Source organism: Anabrus simplex, chromosome 5 (assembly GCF_040414725.1).
Source record: "Anabrus simplex isolate iqAnaSimp1 chromosome 5, ASM4041472v1, whole genome shotgun sequence".
NCBI classification, from domain to species: Eukaryota; Metazoa; Arthropoda; class Insecta; order Orthoptera; family Tettigoniidae; genus Anabrus; species Anabrus simplex.
The window spans coordinates 95,045,344-95,069,376 of record NC_090269.1 but is presented as its reverse complement, the minus strand read 5'-3'; the positions used below and the strand labels follow the sequence as shown (position 1 = coordinate 95,069,376).

General features: G+C 41.1%; 1 protein-coding gene across 9 annotated transcripts in view; it reads left to right on the top strand.

Annotated features, from left to right (window-relative positions):
* Positions 1-24,033, top strand: part of Mrtf (Myocardin-related transcription factor) — an 814,655-nt gene that overhangs the window by 686,881 nt on the left and 103,741 nt on the right. For all 9 annotated transcript variants that reach the window (XM_067147011.2, XM_068227571.1, XM_067147015.2 and 6 more), the window contains one exon: positions 18,239-18,339. In XM_067147011.2, the coding sequence (XP_067003112.2) occupies positions 18,239-18,339 (101 nt within the window). The remainder of the gene's footprint in view (positions 1-18,238; positions 18,340-24,033) is intronic.

Genomic DNA, 24,033 nt, shown 5'->3' with positions numbered 1-24,033 from the left:
CAAGAATCTTCTTGCTTGTTATAAAGTGGCTCAAAATCAAAACAATTGAGGGTAAGTATCTCCAAAACATGTGCGTCCAGGTATATGGCTCAAATCCGTAGCTCCGACTTGGATATAGCCTATTACCGTCCGAATCCTGTTTTATTGGCTGGGTCTCTTGTTGATGAGCGCGATGTTTTTCCTAAAGTTTTTGATTTTTCAAATTGTTGTTGTTAATAATAATAATATCTAAGTTACCGTATGCAGGCATTTTTTATTCGACGCCGTTTAGACCTCCTACGTGTCAATTTCTACGTTCCATTTTACTTTACTAGATGGCACACAACTGGTTGAGGTGGTAAAGGCGTGCTCGGTTCACCCGGAAGGACGTGGGTTCGATTCCCCGTCAGGAAGTCGAAACATTTAGGAAATGAGGTTTCTAGTTCCGGAGGTACACCTGGCCCTGAGGTTCACTCAGCCTACACCAAAACATAAGTACCAGGTTAATTCCTGGGGGGCAAAGGTGGTCGGGCGTAGAACTAACCACTCTACCCCGACAGGTGCTGAGGTTACGGATGGTGGAAGCCTTACCTTCCACTCTCCCACGGCCTTCACGGTCTTAACGGAGATGACTTTTTTTTTTTTTCTTTTTTTTTTTTGCTGTTAGATGGCAGAGAAACAGACCTCTGTTTGCCAATCTGTGGCAGAGTATTTAGTGTTTAATTGCGGGTTCAAGGCCGGCGGAGATAATAGGTTTGTTTTGAAGGATGAAAAAAAAAAAATTGGCACTCCATGCCGTACGATGTCGGCATGTAAAAGATCTTTGGTGACACATTTGAGGCTTACCCGACGTAAGCAATTAAAACTCACTGGGAAAACGCACGAAGTTCCTGTTTAGAGTGGTGACGAATCTTTCACATGTGAAAGAAACAAACAAGATGAGCATGTTTGAGAAATGCAACATTTTGCAACTTCTCCATACGTAAGCAGGTTTTTCGAAAATCCTCACCCGGATGCGTGGATTATAGACAGATGTTTACGTGTCTGAATTGCCAATTAGATAAATTGTTTCGAAAGACCATTGTAATTAATTGTATTCCATTTTTAGAGTCACCGTATTTATACTGTCCTTCTTTGGGTTTGAGATACGAAAATACATGTACAGAAATTAATTATAAAATTGTTTCAGAATGTTGTAAAATATAGATGAAACTAATTATTTACTTATATATATTGCATATATAAATCTATCTTGGATGTTGTTATCTTGTGTGTATTAAAGTCATGATATACATGGGGAGCAGATTTGTGTATACCTTACTATCAGTTATAATTGTAACAACAATTGATTTCTTTGCTTGCATACCTCTGTATAATAATAATAATAATAATAATAATAATAATAATAATAATAATAATAATAATAATCATAATCATAATAATAATAATAATAATAACGTCTCGCTAACTATCGTTACGGTTTTCGGAGACGCCGAGGTGCTGGAATTTAGTCCCGCATAAGTTCTTTTACGTTCCAGTAAATCTACTGACACGAGGCTGACGTATTTGAGCACCTTCAAATACCAGCGGACTGAGTCAGAATCGAACCTGTCTCGTTGGAGTCAGAAGGCCAGCGCTTCAACCGTCTGAGCCTCTCAGCCCGGCCTCTGTATGTTATGAATGTGGATCAGATCATTAACAAAACACTTCGAAGGTGTATATAAAAATGAAAATTGGTATGTTCACTCCAGACTATGATAACGGACTCTCACAACACAGTGCTGGAAACACAGCTGTTCCTCGCATCATAACACAATAAATGCACTGTCTGGAAATAAACAGTTTGTACTTGCTTGGAAGTTAGTTTCTAGTACTTTTTCAAACAAGTCTTTCTTTATTCGTACGTGGTAAAAAAAACAACAACCCACATGCTGTTCAAGCATACAGTACCTTAACATAGGAGTTTATCTGATAGAACGTAAATGGATATGAAATTAGCTATGCATCTTCATACTAAAAAATATGTCGTGAAGGTTAGGAACATGCTTCTTGGACGTTATATAGTTCTCTAGTATTCTAGTAAAGCATTTATGCTGATGAAAAAAAAATTAAAATATATATACGTCAAGTGGTTGATAATATTTTGTCGTTTTCTACTCACCCTTAGGTACGATTGCGAAATGTAGGATTTCATCTTAGTTTCTACCCAAATGGCGTCAAACCAAAATGCCTGGACACGGTATTATTTCTTTAATGTGATTATTAACATATTGATTCTTAAAATATCCCGTTCACTGTGAACAGGTGGATCCTAAATTGACTACCCATTCAAGAGTGCTACAGCATATGTCCAAGTTTTTAACTAAATCTCTCAGACTACACAACCCTACCCCCGTAGCAGCTATTCATTTATATATGAATCGCTTGATGCTGAACTGGGACTTTTGATGATTTTTAAATTTTACAGGAGAAGGAAGAAACTATCTCCTGCCAGTGCATGACGCCTGTACTAATGCACACTTCAGTGCGCGAAAATACAAAATACAATTCATAGATTATGAAAAAAATACTTTATTATTATTATTATTATTATTATTATTATTATTATTATTATTATTATTATTATTATTATTATTATTGCATAAGTCTCCTTGATACATCAAATGGAGTGAACTTCGGAAACTTGAATGCCACCTCCCACATAAAACCCACAAATAATTAAAAATGTGTTGTTATTACTTTTGAAATGTATAAATTCAGTTCTCAGTATGAACACTGAAGCAATAATGCCAAACTTAACAGCAATTTAAAAATGAAGTACCCAGCAAGTGGCCGTGCGGTTAGGGTCGCGCAGCTGTGAGCTTGCCCCGCTGCCCATTGCCGGCAGACCTGAAGATGGTTTTCCGTGGTTTCCCATTTCACACCCGGCGAATGCTGGGGCTGTACCGTAGTTAAGCCCACGGCCGCTTCTTTTCCAATCGTAGCCCTTTTCTATCCCATCGTCGCCATAAGGCTGTCTATGTCGGTACGACTTAAAGCAACCTGGGGAAAAAGAAAGAACAGTATCAATGTGAGAATCATTGAAACACAGAAATCAGTTCCAATAACACTCGTTCAATGTAATGAAATAATGCCAAAGCAATACTGATATTATGTACATCTACAGTAGATGTCTCCATTTAACATCACTCGGAGATTTCACAAGCACGTTACCCCGCCTTGGTGTGGACTGCAGAGGTGTCATTTCAAGACCAAACGGTGGCCCTACCTATCATTTGTAGTACCCCATCAAAACCGAACATTTCGTAAAACCTGTAGAAGTCCCCTTTCAACATCAAGCGGTTCATATGATGTTAATAATCACGCGATTCCTCTAATCGCCGCCGCGTTGTCTCACCACTTCGACCTGTTTTCCAATTTGCTAACAACAGGCAGTAGTGAAAGCTTGCAATTTAATATCTCGTAGCTTGAAAACAGGTGCAGCGAGTGTGATGTGAAAAATTGGCATTTCCATAACTAAAGTGATTTGTTCGGCTCCAGCATTCAGCTCCTCAGTTCAGAGAGTCATGGGCTCGATTCCTGGACGGATCGAGGAGTTTTACCGCGTTTTGTGACTCGGGAACTGAGTTTTTATGATCGTCTTAGTACACACATCTTCAACACACTACACTACATATCATCTCAGAAATACGCAATAGCGAAAACATTCCTTCATAGATATGGCGTCAGGAAGGGCATTCGCCCATAATACTGGGGCAAATCCGCTTGTACGACACAGTTCGCACCCGCGACCCCAGCAGAGTGTAGGAAAGGCGGGGGAAAAGGACTAAAGTGATATCAGTAATATAATAATAATAATAATAATAATAATAATAATAATAATAATAATAATAATAATAATAATAATAAAACAATGGCGTGTGGCCTCGGGAAAGACCTAGTACAGGTCTACACCTTTAGACGAATTTTAATGCTGAAGACGGCGCTAACATCCAACTGATGAAAGTTAAAATCCCCGACCCGACAGGGAATCGAACCCAGGACCTCGTGAAACTAAGGCCACATGCTAACCATTTAACCATGGAGCCGGATATGTCAGTACGTGAAAAACCTTGAGTAAAATGGAAAGAATACGTCTGTTTAACGGGAGATGATTATGATGGGGTGTAAATATGCATTTCGACACTCTGAGGCGAAGGCGACTGCAGTCTAGTCAGAATTCGTGTGCTGACCTCTGGGAGCAGTGGAACCGTAGTAGATTGCGTAAGTGTACCTTAGCAGCAAGCGAAGTCTTCTCTTCCTGCTACAGAGGTCCTTCCGCTTTCTCCACATGTGTCACTTGTAGGCGTCGTGTGTGCACACGCTGGGGCTTTAAGCTCTGGAATGCGTCGTGGTAGCGGACCTTGCCGTCAGACCTGCGGTGGGCGTCGGGCTAGCTGGGCACGGGCGTACTGAAGGTCGTGGGGTGCGGTCTATCGCACATGTGTACGGGCATTCTGAGTGACGCTTTCTCTGCTAATTGGGACACCACCTGTCCGCACTGCTTATTCTCAGGGCAGTACGTATTCAGTTATACACACATTAATCGAGGCACTTTTCGTATAAAATCAGGCTTCATGTTATGGAAAAAATGAAATGGCGTATGGCTTTTAGTGCCGAGTGTGCCCGTGATTTAACGCCCGTAGACGACCTGTGCGTCGTGATGAGGATGAAATGATGATGAAGACGACACATTCAACCAGCCCCCGTGCCAGAAAAATTAAAATATTGTATTCAGTATAAGCCCGTAATACATATGATTCAATTAAGTGCTATATATGCTCAAAAACGGCATTCTCTACTGTATATTTCGAAATTTCGATAACTCAAAAGAAAATTTAGCCCCCGAGGTGATTCGAGATATCGAGGTTCCACTGTATGTTATCTTCTCTTAGTATCTCAACCGGGACTTTGTACTCTAGGGACAACGAACAGGCATGAAGTGTGCGGCGTAGTCTTATCGCACATGTGCAATAAAGTAACTTCATGTCACAGTGCCCAGAAAAGGCCAGCTTTTCAAACACATGCGTTCAGAAAATGCGTAGTGTTTGTTGTGGTAGTAGATAATTTCCTAAAACGTACGACAATCTCGTTCTTCTTCCACCGCTTTTCGACACCTATGAGGTCGTGAGTGCGAACTGCATCCCACATGTGGACTTGTCCCCGTTTTATGGCCGGATGCCCTTCCTGACGCCGAACCTATTGGTTGGCGGTGTTGTGTATGTATGAAAAGACATGCGTTGGGCAAACATAAACACCCAGTCCTCGAGTCAGACGCAATTAAAGTCCCCGGCCCGGCCTGAAATCGAACCCTTGGCCTTTTGAACCGAAGACCTCAGTGCTAACCATTCAGCCAAGGAACCGGACCTCAAAAAGTACGATACGTTAGTAAAACAAATTCCATAATATGAAAACTCCATACTATACTTTTATATTCCGCAGTTGTCAAAACTGTTTTCCCTTCTTTCATGAAACTTCCCGTTCTCTGACTGGTACTTTCAATGCGAGGGGCTGATAGTCTTAGAGTTCTGGCCCTTGAAACATGTATTTCCCGGGAGGTTCTGGGAGTGGGAGCTGCCAGAACATCCCAAAGTTTACAGTCGTCACATCATTTCTTTAGAGTTTAGTCAGCTTTATGCTTTGTATCGACAGCAGCGAACAGAAGTAGAGCTGTTGGGCACGTGCCAACATTCGCTGAGGTCCCCCACAAGCCAGCCGTTCCGTGTTTCTCATCCAACAAGTCGAGGACGGAGAGAGAGTATCTCTTGTCTTCTGTTTTAATGGAGTTTCTCATTCCAATACCCATGCCATCATCTACACTTTATTTCCTGCGATGAAGGGACATAGACACAATGTGTAATAGCGACCACCCCTGCGATCAGTAGCTCAGACAGGGTAAGCTGAGCTTTTCCACAAATGTTACCTCAAAATCATCCCTATTTTTAAAGCTACTCCCCACCCCCAGGTATTTAACTAAGGCCCACCAAGTGTCATATTTTCTCGGTGTTCTGGCCCTTCAAACATCGTGTTTTCCTCGGGAGTTTCTGGAGGAGGTAGCTGTCAGAGCGCCCCATGGAAAGTTTCAAGCCTGTCTTTAGAGTTCCCCATTTTCAATCAAACGGTACCGGTACCTCGACAATTCGGATCGGATCATTTGTTTCGGAGTTATAAGCCCGAACGCGAGCACATAATTTAATTACAGTAAGGTTCCAGTACATGCAATCAGGCTCCATGGCTAAATGGTTAGCGTGCTGGCCTTTAGGCACAGGAGTCCCGGGTTCGATTCCGAGCTGGGTGGGGGATTTTAACTACGTCTGGTTAATTTCTCCGGCTCGGGGGCTGGGTGTTTGTGTTCGTCGTAAATGTATAAGTTCAATTCATCAAAGTCGATTCATAATTAATAATCAGAAACATACAAAATTGTCAATTCATAATTAATATAATCAGACATATGCAACATTGTAGCTGGCTAAATGGTCGTTAGGACCCAAAGCCAAAATAAAAATTTAAAAAATAACTCTCCCTTTCCTTGTAGAACACAGCGGAAGGTAGGGGTCAATCTTTTCCACTTTTCCAAATTCAAATTTATAAGAAATTTCTCACCTGAAAGCAAGCAGAAAGCCGATGACTAGTTCTACAATTTTGTAAATAAAGATTTTCATATATTTCGTTGTTATGAAATAGTATGGGTTAAAAAATTAAAACATACTACCACTAACGTGTGTCAAGGTACCCTGTATAATTTTAGGTCTGGGATCTCGCACATGTTGCTGGAGCGCTCAAGCAGCGTGCCGTCTGATGTGTTTTTGTTGTGATGGAAAGCGTGGAAGTCCGAGCGATGACGTTTGTTGTTGCTGGGTGTGAGTATGCTAATCGGTCGCCCACTCTGGAAGGCAGGGCCGGGTACCTTCCTACGTCCTGCTCCGTGACCTTGCCGATCACTCTCCGCTCTACCTAGTTCAAACCTGGCACTGGCTTCCCGTTGTTTCTCATTTCCACAACAGTTCTACCCACGACTAGCTCAGGCTGTGCTGGATCTAGAATATTTGGGCCCCCTGCCAAAATTAATGAAGTGCACCCCCTTCCCCTCCCCACTTCACTGGTGGAATTTTGTTGTCAGATAATGGAAATATCAAATAACTATGCTTATCTTACTTAATTATTCAGTGTTCGTGTTAATATTAATGTCAGCTCAGGATTCCTGTAAAAGTTAGAGGATATAACAATCTTCACTGGGTAACTGAACATTGATTTTTAGAAGGCACTAACATTTCGTTATTTTCTTCTTGGCCATTTTAGTTTCTCAATCCTGCAATCGTCTTTTACAACTTTTAAATTGTTCCATTTGATTAACTTTTGTTGCCTTACACAGATATAATCTTAGTTACAACAACTAGTTTAAATTTCATTAAAAAATAAGAAATTAAAAGAAACCAACATCCTACATAACGTACAGAAGTTTACTTCACAAGGAGAATGGCCAACATACAGCCTGCCGTCCAGGTAAAAAAAATATCGAACTATGGCAAAACAATCCACATAAACAAAATGACCAAGCCACCATTTGCCAACAGAAAAAAAATGCGAAAATTTAGTAACAAACGGAAAAAATTGAAGCTAACCAAAAGCCGTCGTTATGAACATCCTAGAAAATTCCCTAGCCTTTGAGCCTCCTTCCGCTATGCGAGATTTTGTGGTCTATAGATCCCGGCCTGAGCACAGGCTAGCAAATAGGTACCATACGAGCCTTGTGACGGGGATTTCTTTAAACTCTTAAAATGTTACAGTGAGAGGGGAATCACTGATACAGTAATAATGGGGAGTTAACCACCATAGTAACCTTTTGAGATTGTGGGACAAAAGAGTTAATTTTTCTGGAACTATACAATTGATTTGCTTTAAATTTGTACCAATTTACCACTTATTTAGTTAACTCAGTTAATTTCTATGGAACTATACAATTTATTTGCTTGAAATTTTTACCACTTTACCATTTATTCATTTATGGAGCAACTAGTAGCTTAATGTGTAAAGTTATTTATTAAACAGTCTAGCCCTAATCAGGCTTGCCGTAAGGCCGCAGAATATCATACATAATATTTCGAGGTTTTTTTCCTATTTAGTCACAAGATCCGAAAGTGAGATTTTACTTGTGACTTTAGATGCTTTGAAACGAGTACTTGAAACACTTTTCGCCCATAAAAAATACAATATTTTATTTCGTTCTGTGTCGAATTCATATTTATGTAAATTGTATTAAGATACTCAATTCAGGGCTTACCATTCAAACAGTCGGTGCCATCCATGAGTACTGACTTGCTCACATGACGCAGGCCTTCTGAAAGTATCAAAGAAACTAGTTTACATGCGTTGGAAAGGCTTTCTGACGGTATGTCTATTTTGATAAAGGCTGATAGCGGTAAGTTCCACTTTTGACATACCTGTAGTATGAAATATAACTTATTTATGGTGTATTATATGTAATATTATATCGAGAGCTCTCTACAGAGAATCTGGAGCTTTAGTTCTATATATTTTGGCTGTTTAGCGAATAACTACCAAATTAATTAAATAATGATAATAAACAAGCGAAGATATATAAATCAAATACATAGTTATTCATAACCTATACAAAGAAGTAACGAACACAACTTTAAGCACGGAAATAAACAGTATTATTTTTGTGTTTAAACTCCTTGCGCCGCAGTCTCCCAATATGTCGACTATCGGCTTCATTAGATAACACAATTACGTCCTGCTGTGGTCAAATTTATGCTGAAAAATATTTCAGTGCGGTGTTTTGATATTTTACATAAAAATGCACGTGCCATAAAATGACTGTGATAAAATTAAATAATAAAATTGTGTCGAGAGACATCTGTGATTGAAGTTATTGATATTCTTATACACAGGAGTAGGTATTTATGGAGATTGATTTCATCATTTGTGTTCTTTAATATTGTCAGCGGAGATTTATTAGCAGAGGTTTATGGAAACTGGAATTATTATGGAATTAGAGCATTAACTCAGTAGGATGATTTCATCATTTGTGTTCTTTAATATTGTCAGCGGAGATTAATTAGCAGAGGTTTATGGAAACTGGAATTATTATGAATTAGAGCATTAACTCAGTAGGAATATTATTTTCCACCACCATACATCGACAATTAAGGGTACGATGCGCATTGGTATCACCCAAATATCACTATAAAATTTGTCACAAATGGAACATAATAATTGCTTTTACACATATCAAGAGAAAAATCTGCGGCAAGTTAAGAAATACCGTCGTTATTTGAGAAATATGAAAACATAAGGCTTGTAGACAGGACTGCTTTATGTCGTACTCCGCTGCTGGTGCCGTCTTTTGTTACTTTCGTCAGGTCCAGGGCTAGCACCGTGGAATGGGAGTGCTATGTCTGTAGATTCTCATTATCTTTGTCCATATGACTAGAGCGGCCAGTTCAAACAGCAAAATGGAGGTCAACAGAAAAATAGCATGATCCCTGGACCAATAAATATTTTTATTTCTGTTCGAACGAAAGTAGCTCGATCCCTGGACCAATAAATCACTAGTCCACTGAATTTTTCTTATGTACATTGGCCATACCATTTTGTCGCCTATTAAATATTGCATATCGCGATACAATTCATGAAATGATGCCATTGACAAGTGAAGCAATGAAACGAAAGCAAAGAACTTCAGTGAACACAGATATCACACACGAAATTGTTGAAAGTGTAAGACAAAATACATACTGTGAGCGCAACACCAAATGTACTTGTAAAGTGGTAAAGTACGTATACATAATATTCTCCAAAAATCAAATATTTCGTATTTGCCGCAGATTTTTCACTTGATATGTGTAAAAGCAATTATTATGTTCCATTTGTGACAAATTTTGTAGTGATATTTGGATGATACCAATGCGCACTATACCCACAATCAATTAATATTAAAGGTTCCTTGCATTCTAGTAAAGGTACGATATAATGAAGAAAAATATATTAATTGCATTACTTTGAATATTACAGTCCGGCGATAACGTAATAATAACTATTCTTATTAAATATTCATTATTAATACTTTTGCCGATATATTCATTTCATATTAATAACCTTCTACAACTAAGGTTGCTTTACAAACTGTTTTAGATCCAGTAGTGTGATCATAAATCATGTTGTCCTTTCCTAAATCGAACTGCTACAGAGAAAATATAATATCTGTATTGTTCAGTACAGAATTATTAATTTCCATTTCCAAACTGCGGCATTGCATCGAAATTCAATTGAAAAACAAAACTTAATACAGCAGCATCTTTTGTTCGAAGAAATATGAATACTGGAAGATAAGGGGTAAAGTACGAGGGAAACCAGTGCGACTGGGGTATTTAAATGGCATGCCCACCTTACAGCATCGGTTTTGAAAAGCCCACAACATGAAAATTAAAGACATCAATATAATCCCAGCTGTTTCAAATACGGCATTGTACGAGCTTTCTTGACCTGGAACATCAATTTGCGCCCCTTAAACTCCTAAAACGTTATGGTGAGAAAGGAATCACTGACTCGGTGTTAAGGCGGGGCTAACGATCATATCTACTTTTTGACACTGTTGGACAAAACAGTTAATACCTCTGGAACCATGCAGTTGAATTGCACGGAATTCTTAGTGCATTGCTTTGGTACCTTAACTTATAAAGTTATATTTGATCATGTCTCTCTTAAATATCCTGTATTTTCTGTGGAATTGTATAGTTTTCACTGCATTTTTCTCTAACCAAGTTTACTCACCGATAAGTCGCAATGCATGCAGCACAGAGAATCGTGGTGATAACTGGTTTATTTTTTGATGATGTACATGCCAATATGCACGTGCCAGTTTTGATTGACTTCTCCACCTAGCAATGGATAAGAAAACTTTACTCAAGATTCATTTTTCCGGATGGTCACCAAATTTAACAGCAGGGTTCTTTTCCCTTGTCGACTATAATAATTTCTCCGCCTTCGATGATCATATCAGGGATTAACTGCTGTAGCAGTTGTGGATTGGGAATTATCTTCTTTTAGTGAAGAAGAGGTGATGAAATATTGGAACAGATCAGGCGGCTTGAACTTCGAGCATAGAATAATTTGGTTGTCATGCAGAATATTTATTTATTTATTTATTTATTTATTTATTTATTTATTTATTTATTTATTTATTTATTTATTTATTTATTTGTAAATGAAGACCGGATGTTAAACAAAATATCGTATGAAAAATTCAAAGGACTCATTTGCCGTTTTAATATTCCAATATAACATAGGTTAATCCAAATCAATTATATTAAGGGTATTTTAAACTCAAAGTGTTCCACTTTTCTCTCTTTTAAATCATTCGAACTCTCTATCTCGGATGCAAGCGCACAGCTGCGCGCCCCTAACCGCACGGCTAACTCGCCCGGTCACGTTTTTTCGGACCACCCTGTAAGTTTATGTTAAAACCGAAAATGAAGGGGATATAGTCGAGTAACACCGTACTATTGAAATTATTTACATTAAAATTTACATTTTATTATATTATTTTTAATCCCCATTGTTTAATAGCACCTGTTTTCAAGATTTTGAGTGTCTCTTTGTCCGCATGTTTTATAGCTAGTGCCCAACGTCCGGTCTCTGTATAACAAGATACAGCTACACTGAGTACTTCTCACTTGTAGTGACAACAGGCGAATTAACGAAGATAAACTTGGATAATAAAACGTAAAAAACCAGTTACATAAGACTGTAAATTTCCATGTCCATAACCAAATTGTCATAGGTCAAGTTGGCGGCAAACCAGTTCACATTAACTTACTTTAAACAGATTGTTTACCGTACCTTTACTTGTTACGCCAAGCCACGGCGTACTGTGCGCTAATATGCATGTCTTGTCCTGGTGGTTAGATACCCAACAGATCCTCCGTCAGCTGTCATAGAAATCCTAGGCATCACTGAAGAGGCGTACTAGAAAAACGGGGAGTGTTGTAATTTATGTTGCTTTCCTCACAGTGTCAGAATGTGATGTTACCTATCAGTCTGCTAAGCCTCCTGATATGTACACACCAAGTGGTCCTACACGCAACACATTCACGCCATTGTCACAGGGACTGGCCGCATAGAGAATTGTGTTACTAGCATCACTCATATCTCAGTCACTTCTACATCGTCAGAGCCAAATAAAAAATTAAGACAATAAACAAACTTGCTCTACCCATACCAGAAAATACAGCGTATCTCACCAGAGATGATCTAGGGGTGGGTTGGGGTTTTGTGTGCTGAGTATGAGGAATGTGGGGAAGCTTTTCGAATCTAGCACAGCAAGAAGGAACACGGAGAGAGTACAGTGAAACAAGATAGTCCGAACGGAGTATCCATTGAAAACCCCGCGGAGGAAACTCAGGTCACCTTCCTGTCGCCTAATGTACGAAGGTGGCACATTTATCCCCTAAATGCCTGCTGCAGAGGATCATTATTTCTAAACTTGCGGTTTCTTCTCCTTCTGGTGCCGTATCTTCAAGGAAGTTGGCGACAGTCATGGAGTAATTATTCCCTTTTTATGGTTCCCATATTAGGGTTGCTACCTCGTGGATGTCGAACCGCTGTCGGCGGTTCCGTGCCCAGGATAATCTTCTCTGGTCGCGTTTACGTTTCTCTTCTATATTTTATTTAGTGATCAGTTGTGTCCGGTTGTATTTATCATTTGACTTCTTGTCTGGTGTTTTGGGAGTGTATATGAGTAACTTCCTTATTGGTTACATGGTCTACTAAGAGATCTTGAGCATTCTATGATCAGGCCCACATTCAGTATGCTGGCCGCCCTGGACCCGTCATATTGTATTCGTATTACAAGTGAAGCCTACGGGGTAGTAATACATATGGCTCGGATGTTTATGACCTAAAAATGTTAGAAATATGTAGGCCTTTATGACCCAAAAGAAGTATTAAAATATGACGATAAATATGACTTAAAAGTTTATGGTCACATTTTCGAAATCTTCAAAATGTTTAAATGACCATTATACTGAAAATATACGTTTAAAATCTAGAACATTCGATAATAACAAATAAGTAATATTATTAATTTTATTATTATATTTTGAATCTATTTAATTACTCAGTCCAGGATTGAGGTAACTGTCTGCACAGAATGAGATAAATGTCACATTTTGATGTGCGATCAGAATGAATTACAATAGCAAATTACATATATTTTAAAGTTTCCAAATAGGAACGATCTTCTATTTTCACGCAACACTGACTTGTAACGGGAAAAAGACTGCTCAACATCGCAGGATGTTATTGGGCCATATTTGAAATACTTAAGTCAAATAATTAGAGTTCAATTGAGGCTCGCCTTTCTGTCGCTTTCTACGCGTCTGTTACTTTCTATACAGCTTACCCTCCTAGTTCACATAAATATACAGGGTTATTCACCAAAGATGTTACACGGAAACAACTTCTAACTCATTAAAGATATGGGCATTCTGTTTTCATATTCCTAAATGGTACCCAGGAGCTTGTAAAATAATGTGCTACGTATTCTCATGTTTTGATAATAACCGAGATATTGATACTAACTCCATATTTTTAAATAGAACGCCACATATTCATGCAGCTGGTCTAAAAGTTCAACTGCGTACAAGTTCAAATATGTAAGTATTTTCAAAATCGGACAGTTAGTTTTTGAGATGTCAATAAGAACAGAATGCGCTGTTTTGCATGCCGCATCAGACAGCTTGAAAGTCGGGCAAGGACATATTGACGCGCAAGCAGGGTCTTGGGTATGATTCCAGCCACAGAATGGATACCAGGAATGTAAGCATATCGTACACATGTGATGGGTTTGCAAAGTGTGTATGACAGGCGAACTCATGACAGGACAGAGAGGTGTGATATTTTTAAAAGGAATAAAATAATTACTTTGACTTCAAAGGAACATAACGAAAGCTATAATTGCCACCGGTTTGAGTGTACAGTGCATACTACTGTATGAATTGAGAAATAAACATAATACAGAACACCGGAAGAGCTCCTTCTAGAAAAGAAAATGAATAATGTCCGAATAATCTTCCTTCCCCTTTGTGTGTTCGCCAGTCATACAATAACGTTGCACACCCAAGGTATGTTACGGTACCTTACATTATGTTTACGATAGTTTACAGTACATGCCTGGTATCCGTTCTGTGGCTGGAATCAATGCCAGGAAACTGCTTGCGTGCCAGTACGTCCTTGGCCGACCATACGCTGTCTGATGCGGCATGCAAAAGCCCAAATGCGTTCTTATTGATATCTCAAAACGTAGCTGTCCGATTTTGAAAATACTTAGATATTTGAACTTGTACGCAGTTGAACTTTTAGTCCAGCTGTATGCATTCCTGCCGTTCCATTTAAGAATATGGAGTTAGTATCAATTTCTCAGTTATTAATCACCCCATGAGAATAAGTAGCACGTTATTTTACAAGACACTGAGTACCATTTACGAATATCTTTAATGATTTAGAAGTTATTTCCTTGTAACATCTTAGCTGAATAACCCTGTATATTTCTAAGAAAATTGTAATAAATTACAGATAACAGTTAGGAGATGTGAAAAATCGGTCTTTTTTTTGCTATTGGCTTTATTCGCACCGACACAGATATGTTTTATGGCGACGATGGGACAGGGAAGGGCTAGGAGTGGGAAGGAAGCGACCGTGGCCTTAATTAAGGTACAGCCCCAGCATTTGCCTGGTGTGAAAATGGGAAACCACGGAAGACCATCTTCAGGGCTGCCGACTGTGGGATTCGAACCTACTATCTCCCGAATACTGGATACTGGCCGCACTTAAGCGACTGCAGCTATCGAGCTCGGTAATCGGTCTTTCAGAAGACTGAAAGCAGTTATGCGAAAATGGAATAAAAAGATAAAAATGACAAAAACACGAAAATTCATGGGGGAAATATGACCATAATAAGAAAAATTATATTAAAATGCAAAAAACGTTAAAAGATCCAAAGTATGACTTTATATGACCCGTGAAAATTGCATAATTTTAGTCGCCGTAGATAAAACAATGCTTAACTTGTATTTTCCATGGAAATAATATAAAGATATAAAATATGACATGTCATAAACATCCGGGCCCTAGTAACAAACTAAAAACACTGGATATGTAAGGATTAACGGTAGTTGATTTATGATGTACCAAACGAGCATTTTTAATTCGAAAAAGTTTAAGAAACGAGATTTCCGCTTGCGGAGGCGACATAGCCTTGTGGTTCACTCAGCCTGCAGTTAAAAAATTGATTAGGCCTACCAGTTTAATTCCTGGGGCAAAGGCGGCTGGGAGTTGACCACTCTACCATGCAAAGTGCGGAGGTTACGGGTAGTGGAAGTCTTTACATTATACCCTTCCCAGAGCCTCCGTGGCCTATACGTAGATGACTTTGCTCTGCTTGAATCCAGCATTTGTAAGGTTAGATTATGAAGTGAATTGTGATAAACTTGTTGATTTTATGATCCATCGTAATAGTAGTAATAAATTTAGTATACGCAAAACTATGAATTATAACTGGTATATTTAATTAGCTCATTAACTTGGAAAGACTTGCGAGTAGTGTAGAAGAAGTGCGCGTGTATTAGACTTGCGAGCAGCGTATTAGTGGAGCCACTTGACAAGCGTCATCATATCCTTTGAATGAGCCAAGTCAGTGAGTTGTGGGAGGCGGGGGATACACAATCCAAATTAATGAATAACTCTACTTAACGGTGTTCAAATTTATAAATTTAAAATATGTAAATAGTATTGAATAATATGACAGTGGTATCTATTGTTTTGATTATTTATTTATAAACAAACGGACAGACAAACACCCGCCCCCTGGCGCAACAGCCCCAAACGGTCGCTGCTCAGCCCGAAAGGCGTACAGATTTTGAGGTACTGTGTGGTTGCCTCTCGGCCGTTATTCTTGGTTTTGTAGATCGGGGCCGCTATCTTACCGTTAGATAGCCCCCTCAGTTTTAATCACGTAGACTGAGTGGACCTCGAACCAGCTCTCAGATGTAGGAAAAAATCCCTGACCTGGCTGTGAATCGAACCTGTGCCTTCGGGTAATAGGCAGACACGCTGTCCCTACATCACGGGGCCGGCATTTATTTATTTATAGAATGAAGCTATTTAATTTTAACGCCCCTCCTCCAAACCCCATGGCGTAACGGCCCTAAAGGGCCTTGACCCACCAAGCGACCGCTGTTCAACCCGAAGGCCTGCAGATTATGAGGTATCGTGTGGTCAGCACGACGAATCCTCTCGGCCGTTATTCTTGGCTTTCTAGACCGGGGCCGCTATCTCACCGTCAGATAGGTCCTCAATTCTAATCACGTAGGTTGAGTGAACCTCGAACCAGCCCTCAGGTCCAGGTAAAAATCCCTGACCTGGCCGGGAATCGAACCCGGGGCCTCTGGGTAAGAGGCAGGTACGCTACCCCTACACCAAGGGGCCGGCATTTAATTTCAACTGAAAAGTAAACAAATCAAACCGAGCGAGTGTGCGTGGTTTGGTTTATGTAGATGTCAACTTGCATTCGGAAAGTGGTGGGTTCGAATCTGACTGTCGGCAGTCTTGAAGATGGTTTTTCATTTTCACATCAAGCAAATGCTGGGGCTGTACCTCAATTAAGGCCATGGTCGCTTGCTTCCCACTCGTAGCTCTTTCCTATCCCATCGTCGGCATAAGACCTACCTGTGTCGGTTTGACGTAAAGCAGATGTTAAAAAAAGAGAAGTAATAAACGTTAACATATTGGTCCTTTATAGAACACCAATAACACATCATTATGTATTGGCGTACTTTGTACCCCCAAAAATGTTGGCGGCATGAGCCCCGGGCCCAATTAAGGACACATCATACTTCAAAAACCTGCCAGTCGACACCGTAAAGCAGCATAAAACACCACGACACACCAACGAGTTTCGAATCGCACGTCTCGGTTGCACGTAAAATGTTTTAATGATAGTCGTTGAAATTATTCCGATATTTTATGGTTCATGCCGGGCTTTCTGTTACGGCACGAGGAATAATAATGGACATATTCGTTATTTTCGCGATATCCTCTGAAAATATTAGTTATATCTGAAAGCTGTTCTGAAGATAAATTATAGAAGATGCAGTTTTTAATTTTTCCTATTAGGCACCATTTTGGCATGCGAACTTTACTGATCGAGATATTCACGAAGTGTTATTTTTATTGCTAAGTGTGAGCTGAGCTGTGAGTATGTGGACATATTGTTCAGTGTCCATGATTACGAACTAACTGGCAATAGTTATGTTTTATACGCATCAAAACCAAGTGGTTATTAGCGCCTATTGAACAGGAAGATTGATTGATTTTGTGGGACCACAGTTCAGTCCTATGGAATTCCTGAAAACTGTGGCCTTCGGGGAGACCTGGTGCAAGTCTTTCTAGTTGACACCCATAGACGATCTGCGCGTGTGGATGTGTAGTGGTGGTGATAATGAGGTAGGGAGAGAGTGAAACACATTGTCGGTACATAGCTTACTCTTGTCGAATAACACCCAAGACTTAACGTCTCCATCCTACGGACGAATCACCACCAACAGTGTCATATGGCCTCACTCCACATGAACACTGCTGAGAGGTTTCGAATTTAATCCTGGCTTTTGGAAGGCAATCTGTGGATTAAAAATGGTATACCACCACCTCGCCTGCCCGGCTAGCCAACATTCTTATGATGACTTTTTTCCACCAACGGGACTCGAACTTCCTAACCGCGGTGTCAAGCCTTGGGGATCATGGCCATCGGGCGAGTTAATAGGAAGACATCTGGCGGAAAAACAACAACAACAACAACAACAACAACAACAAACGAACGATCACTTGACGACTGAGGGGGAGATAAATCGTAAAGGGTAAAGGGTGGGAACATTGAGGAGGGCGGGGGGTGTTAATAGAAAGCCTTGGCCTTGAAAGCTGCGCTATCGCAAACCTTGAAAAGAACAAAACTGCAATGTACTGTCAACAGTAACGTTACACTGACTGAATAACTGTTGTTCTTGATATGTGCTCTGTCTTCTGCTGTCAACTCTACTCTGCTAGATGGCACTACTGCTGCAGTTAAACCCGTCAGCGACGGACACACGGCAGCTAGTGTGGAATATAAGAACAATACTGAAGAGCTGTATCTTGTGTGTTGCAGAATCCGGGCACAGGTTGGACAGCGGCAATCTGTTCTGGAGGATCCACTTGGACCAGGATCTCTTTGATACAATCATCGCCATATACCCTGAGTGGTTCAAGGTAAGTATCCACAATTATTTTATCTTTATAAGGCCAGTATCGTGTCCGTGAACTGAATGTTCAGTCCAGTTATTCCACCATGACGCTTAGAGTGCAAGCGCGAGGGTTCAGCTAGCAGAGACAAAGCATAGCAGGGCGACCACTGTAAAACTTTACTCCCGCCCAAATGGTTTTATTCAGTAAATTCGATCGTGGGATAACGAGATTTAGCTAGAGTTTGATGTACAGTAGTTTATAAAGGATGAAAGCTAGTTCTACATTTTATATATTTAAGCATAAGGTGTAGTTAAATAATATAAAACGCAAATCGCATCGTTTGTTGTGGGTGAAGCTACAGCAATAATAATAATAATAATAATAATAATAATAATAATAATAATAATAATAATAATCAGATCATATTCTCTTAGTGTGTGAAGCCTAAACACGCAGCCATTATTCACACAGTGTCAACCTCCATTTACTGCTGTGTCTCTCTCTCCTAACGTTTTTCCCATCAACAAAAGAGGTCCGCTATTTGGCCCTGCGACGTCTCGAAGGTTGAGGTCCACAGCACGCGCATTTTCCATAAAGTTGTTAATTCACCGCTTCGGCTGTCTCCTTCGTGGTCGGCGCCCACCTGGGTCGAGCTGGAGGACCGTTTTCATTACTGAATTGTCGTTGTTTCGCATGATATGGCCATACCACCGAGGTCGAGCCTCTCGCTTCCTCCACGATTAGGGCTACACCAAGTCTCCGTCGTACATCTTCATTTCTTACATGGTCCAAGAGAGTCAGCCCCAGTAACCATCGCAACATCTCCATAGCATGTGCGATCTGATTCCTTGTCAAATGGTGAAGTTCTGCTCCATCGAAAGCAACTGGTCGTATCATTGCCATGTTCGATACAATTCATTCTGGCGACATCTCAGGCCAATCCATTCGTGCAATGGAGGACTCTTGGAGGAAGTTTTATACCATCTTCGCTCTATGTTGTCTTGCATTGTCGTCCCCAAAAATGAATTCATCGCCAATTTCTTCACGGAATGGATTCACAGTTGGTCGCAGCACCTCACGAATGTAACGCTCTGCAGTCATTGTACCGTCAATAGGCGCGAGCGGCATCCGGCGTCGCAGCATGATCCCGGCCCAAAACATGACCGAACCTCCGCGGAATGCATGCACTTCTAGGACATGCTACAGCCTGGCACGAAATCCCTGACGCCTCCATATCCTTGCGCGATGACTGTCGGGGTGCAAGGCTGTTCTGATTTCATCCGTGAACAGCACAAAACGCCACTCTGCACGTCCCCATTCACGATTTGCTTGGGCTCGTCTCTTACGAACAGTTCGTTGGCGGCGGTCAAGGAGGGGGACACGACGGAGAGGCCTCATTGCGTGTAGGTCTCTCGCATGCAAACGATTTCTGATCGTCTGGGTGGAAACCTGTACCGCTGAAGCCCGTCGCAACGGGGCTCTATGGCGTTAGCCATCGGTCGCCTTGTGGCGCTTATCACAACAAAACGGTCTTGAGCTACTGTTGTGGAACGAGGACGGTTTGTCCGCGGGAATGTGTCCGGTGATACCTCCTCCACACTCGCGACCCGTCACTTTGGTCCACTCTAAGAAGGTTTGCCAATAGCTGTCTGAGTTAGGCCTTGTTGGATCAGTGCGAAGATGCGAGTCCGGTTGAACCGAGTGATGGATCGTCTACGCATTTTGATGTTACTTAACAAAATGCACCGAATGCGTACAAGCCGTGACATGAGCTTTCTACTCTTCCTCTGTAGACAGCAGAAAGTGGGAGAAATGATTGGTCCCGAAGCAGCGGACGATCACGCGGATGTTTCAAAATGATACACTTTATAAGATCATGAATGGCATTGTAGAAGCCAACACACAAAGCCAAATGCTTATTTTCCATACTATTCCGTATTATGCAAAACGTTTTTGATGTGTATACTTCAGGAACCCGTGGCTGCGAAGTGCTGACACATGCGATCGTGTGGGACCTGACCGAAAGCTTTTTCCAGGTCAAAAAATGCTAAATGCACGGTCTTCTTCCTTTCTCTGTGCCTCTCCATCAACAAACATGTGACATGGATGCATCTATGGTACCGCATCGTCTGACAAATCCTCACTCATTTGGTGTTAGGACTAATACTTCTTAGTCGATTATCCAGTACTCTTTCATATATCTTCAGAGTATGGCACAGGCGTTGAATTAGCCGATGCCTGCTGCATACTGTGAAATCTCCCTTTTCCTTTCCAAATTGGCACAGTGGTGGCCCAACTACGATTTGACTGAATATCGTGACAAGAAATTCCACGCCAGGCTGCTCAGTCATCTTCCAGATATCGGTTGGTACATCGTCAGGGTCAGTTTATTTCCCATTCTTCATTTTTGTGAGGGCTAACATCACTTCTTCAGGTATGAATAAAGGTGCAGGTCCAGATGTGAGATGAGGAGTCTTTATTGGTAGATGTGGAAACACTTGGTTGCAGGCGGCAGGAGAATAGACATTCCACCGTTGGATGATGGCTGATGGGTCTTTCAGGATTTTGTTGCCTGACTCTTTGACTTGCATAACATGGCCAATATTTAGCATCGAACGATTGCGGGATTTGGCGAGGCGATAGATATTGGCAGCTCCTCCTGGTGTGTCTAGTTGGTCGTACAAATCCTTGTAGTGATGCTCGTTTGCCGCAGCCAGCGTTCCCTTCACTGCCGTATCGGTATCGTGTTTCGAGATGTGTATTGCATCAGGTCCTTAAAACTAACTTATTTTCCTTATTAGCCCAATGAACTTCCTCATTCCTCCACCACGTTTCCTTATCAATACATTTCCGTCTTGACTTTGTTTTGCACAAAGTGTCCACTGCAACTCGATGTATCAGCTCCACAGCATCGTTCCACATTTCTTCTGCTGATACTCTTCGCTGCATCGAGAAATTTACCAAGGTAGTTTTCAGTTGGTTGATTTTCTACCACCTACTATGTTCAGATTCAGGTCCGGTCTGCGGTGTCGTAGTCTGCCTCAGCTGGTTCATTTGGATGTCTAGCACGAGTAAGTGGTGTTGAGGTGCTACGCAGCCATAGGGAATCACTTTGATGTTGGACACTAACTTCAGACGTCGTCATCAAACTAACCAATAGACTTATCTGTGTAGCATGCTCACCACTAGTGTAGCTGGTGAAGTGTCTTGTTCTCTTCTTGGAGAAGTGTTACCTACGGTTAGGTCTTGAGGTTCAGCAAAGTCCAGTATACGACATCCGTCGTCTCACGCACATCAAATCCATGTCCGCCATGACAACACACGTACTCGTCATTATGAGTGCGAACATGGCCATTCAAATCACCTCCATGGATGATGGACTCTTTCGGGTCGGTCACTCGCAGATGGGCATCAAGACCGTTCCAGAACTCCTCCTCCTCGTTATCACTGTACTCAATCTGATTTGCGTAACAGGAGACAATATGAGTAGTCAGTCTTGATAGACAAGAGACAATCTGATACTCTGGAAATGCTCGTGGTATTGTTATAATACTGGTGGCTGACTACGACGGCTGCACCGTTCGTTGTTGTGCTGGCGCTGTGGTAGATAACCTTGGAGCCATCACCAATATCCTTTGCCTTGGAAGCTCTCCACTTAGTTGTACAAGAAATGTCCACTTAGTTGTACAAGAAATGTCAACCTTTCTGTTTTTCAGAGTTTAGCTAACTGTCGGTGGCGGCCGGTCAGTATTCCTATATTGACTGCACTGAATCTCAAAGCGACTAACTTCTTTGACCTGCCCCGTCCTTGAGCAGGTAGCCCTTGCCAATTTCTCTCACCACCCGAGCGAAAGAGGCGCACGTCGCTTCGGGCGAATGCCGTAACATGATACAAATTCCGATTTTATGTTTCCAAATTTGGCTAAGTGGTTTCCACGTAAAACTGGTCGACATCCAAACATATCAAACTATACACATCGTAACAGGCACAAGTAAAGTCTACTCCTACTTTCTGGCTGCCAGCCCTAAGTCCCCTGTGAAGAAAACATGTTCTAGTCAGAACGTACCGGTATCCATAAAGATATTTGCAGGCTCTCAAGTAAACAGATCGCGTTGTAAACATCCTCCAATCAGGACAGCTAAGGACCTGACAGACACCATCTTCAACATGAATCTGGTCTGGAAGCAAGAATGGATTAATAGCTGTCCATTGCATCTGCATTGTCTTCTCAGAGGCAGTGTTTAAACACGACACTCTGAATTTGCCTCCCAGAACGTGGTCGACGCTGGACAGGATCAGAATAAATAATAATGATGTGAAGGAGATCCTGGCTTCAACATACAAATTGCGATTGTATCTGTAAACAAAAATAAACTAATGATGGAGAACAGTCGCAAAATAGAAATACTTCAGGCTCCAAAACGACCCTTTCTAACGTATCAGAAAGTAGCGACTGGGAGAATTAAATCTTGCCTTGGCTCATCGACTGCCAGCCCTGCGGTGTAGGGGTAGCGAGTAGGGGGGATAGTTCGATTCCAGGCTAGGTCAGGGATTTTTACCTGGATCTGAGAGCTGGTTCAAGGTCCAATCAACCTGCTTGAGAGTAGTTGAGGAGCTATCTAACAGCAAGATAGTGATCCCGTTCTAGAAAGCCAACAACATTGGCCGAGAGAGGATTTGTCGCACTGACCACGCGTAACCTCGTAATCTGCAGGCATTCGAGCTGACCTGACAAGGCCTATAAGGAGCGTAGCACTTATTTATTTTGCTTGACAACATTTCACTCGGTAGGTCTCCCTGCAGTGAAATTTTGCGTTACGAAAATCAGCCTGTTTATCATAGACTGGCACATTACAAACGGCAATTGATAATTGAAGGCCTCAGCTAAATGCTACAATGATAAATTTAGCGTAGTGGTGCAATCTCTCCATGCGGGGGCCTCGTGCTTTGAGTGCTCGAGTAGCACTGTAGCGAGTAAACGCGTCGACCGATTTAAACGTTTCTGGCCTCATTTTGTCCACAGATAAACAGGCTAACAAATATAGGTTCCGTTAACAGAATACAAGGTGTATAAGTGAAAGTGAAGCTCGAAAATTTGTAACATCATCTCTGTTCGTGGTTACTGTATTGGTAACCATTCAAAATTCGCCGATCAGGTTATACACCATGAAACGACATCGATTAGACGAACGCGGTGGTAAAAGAATCGGAAAGATTTAACTGAGAAAACGTTTTGCGACAATGAAATTAATTGTGGCGTGCCGATAAGTCTATCGCCGTTGTTTAATCATCGCATTCAACGCGAGAGAGGGTCACTGAGTAACGTATTTAACGTGCAGGGAGGGTGTAGAAGATTGATGGAAGTTGATTCTTTTACAATATTTACCTTTTATTTGCCTAATCCGAGATAGGAACGAGGTATGAGACAAAAATTTGAGTGGTCTAGACGTTCAGAACGAGACTGAGCACAAGGTATTGTATGTTCCTCGCATTCAGTATTTTAACAGACTTAATTTTAATTATCAAAACCCAATTCACATACCACGTAGATACACACTCCGTTGATAGACACAACAAACATTATATCTATACGTTCAGTGCCCTTTTCTGTAGAGCGGAGTTCACTTCTCATGTTTTTGTGCAGAGTTACTGTATTGTACATACCGTATCCATCCTTATAGGTGTCGCTGGAGAATAACGTATTTGACTGGTCGAAG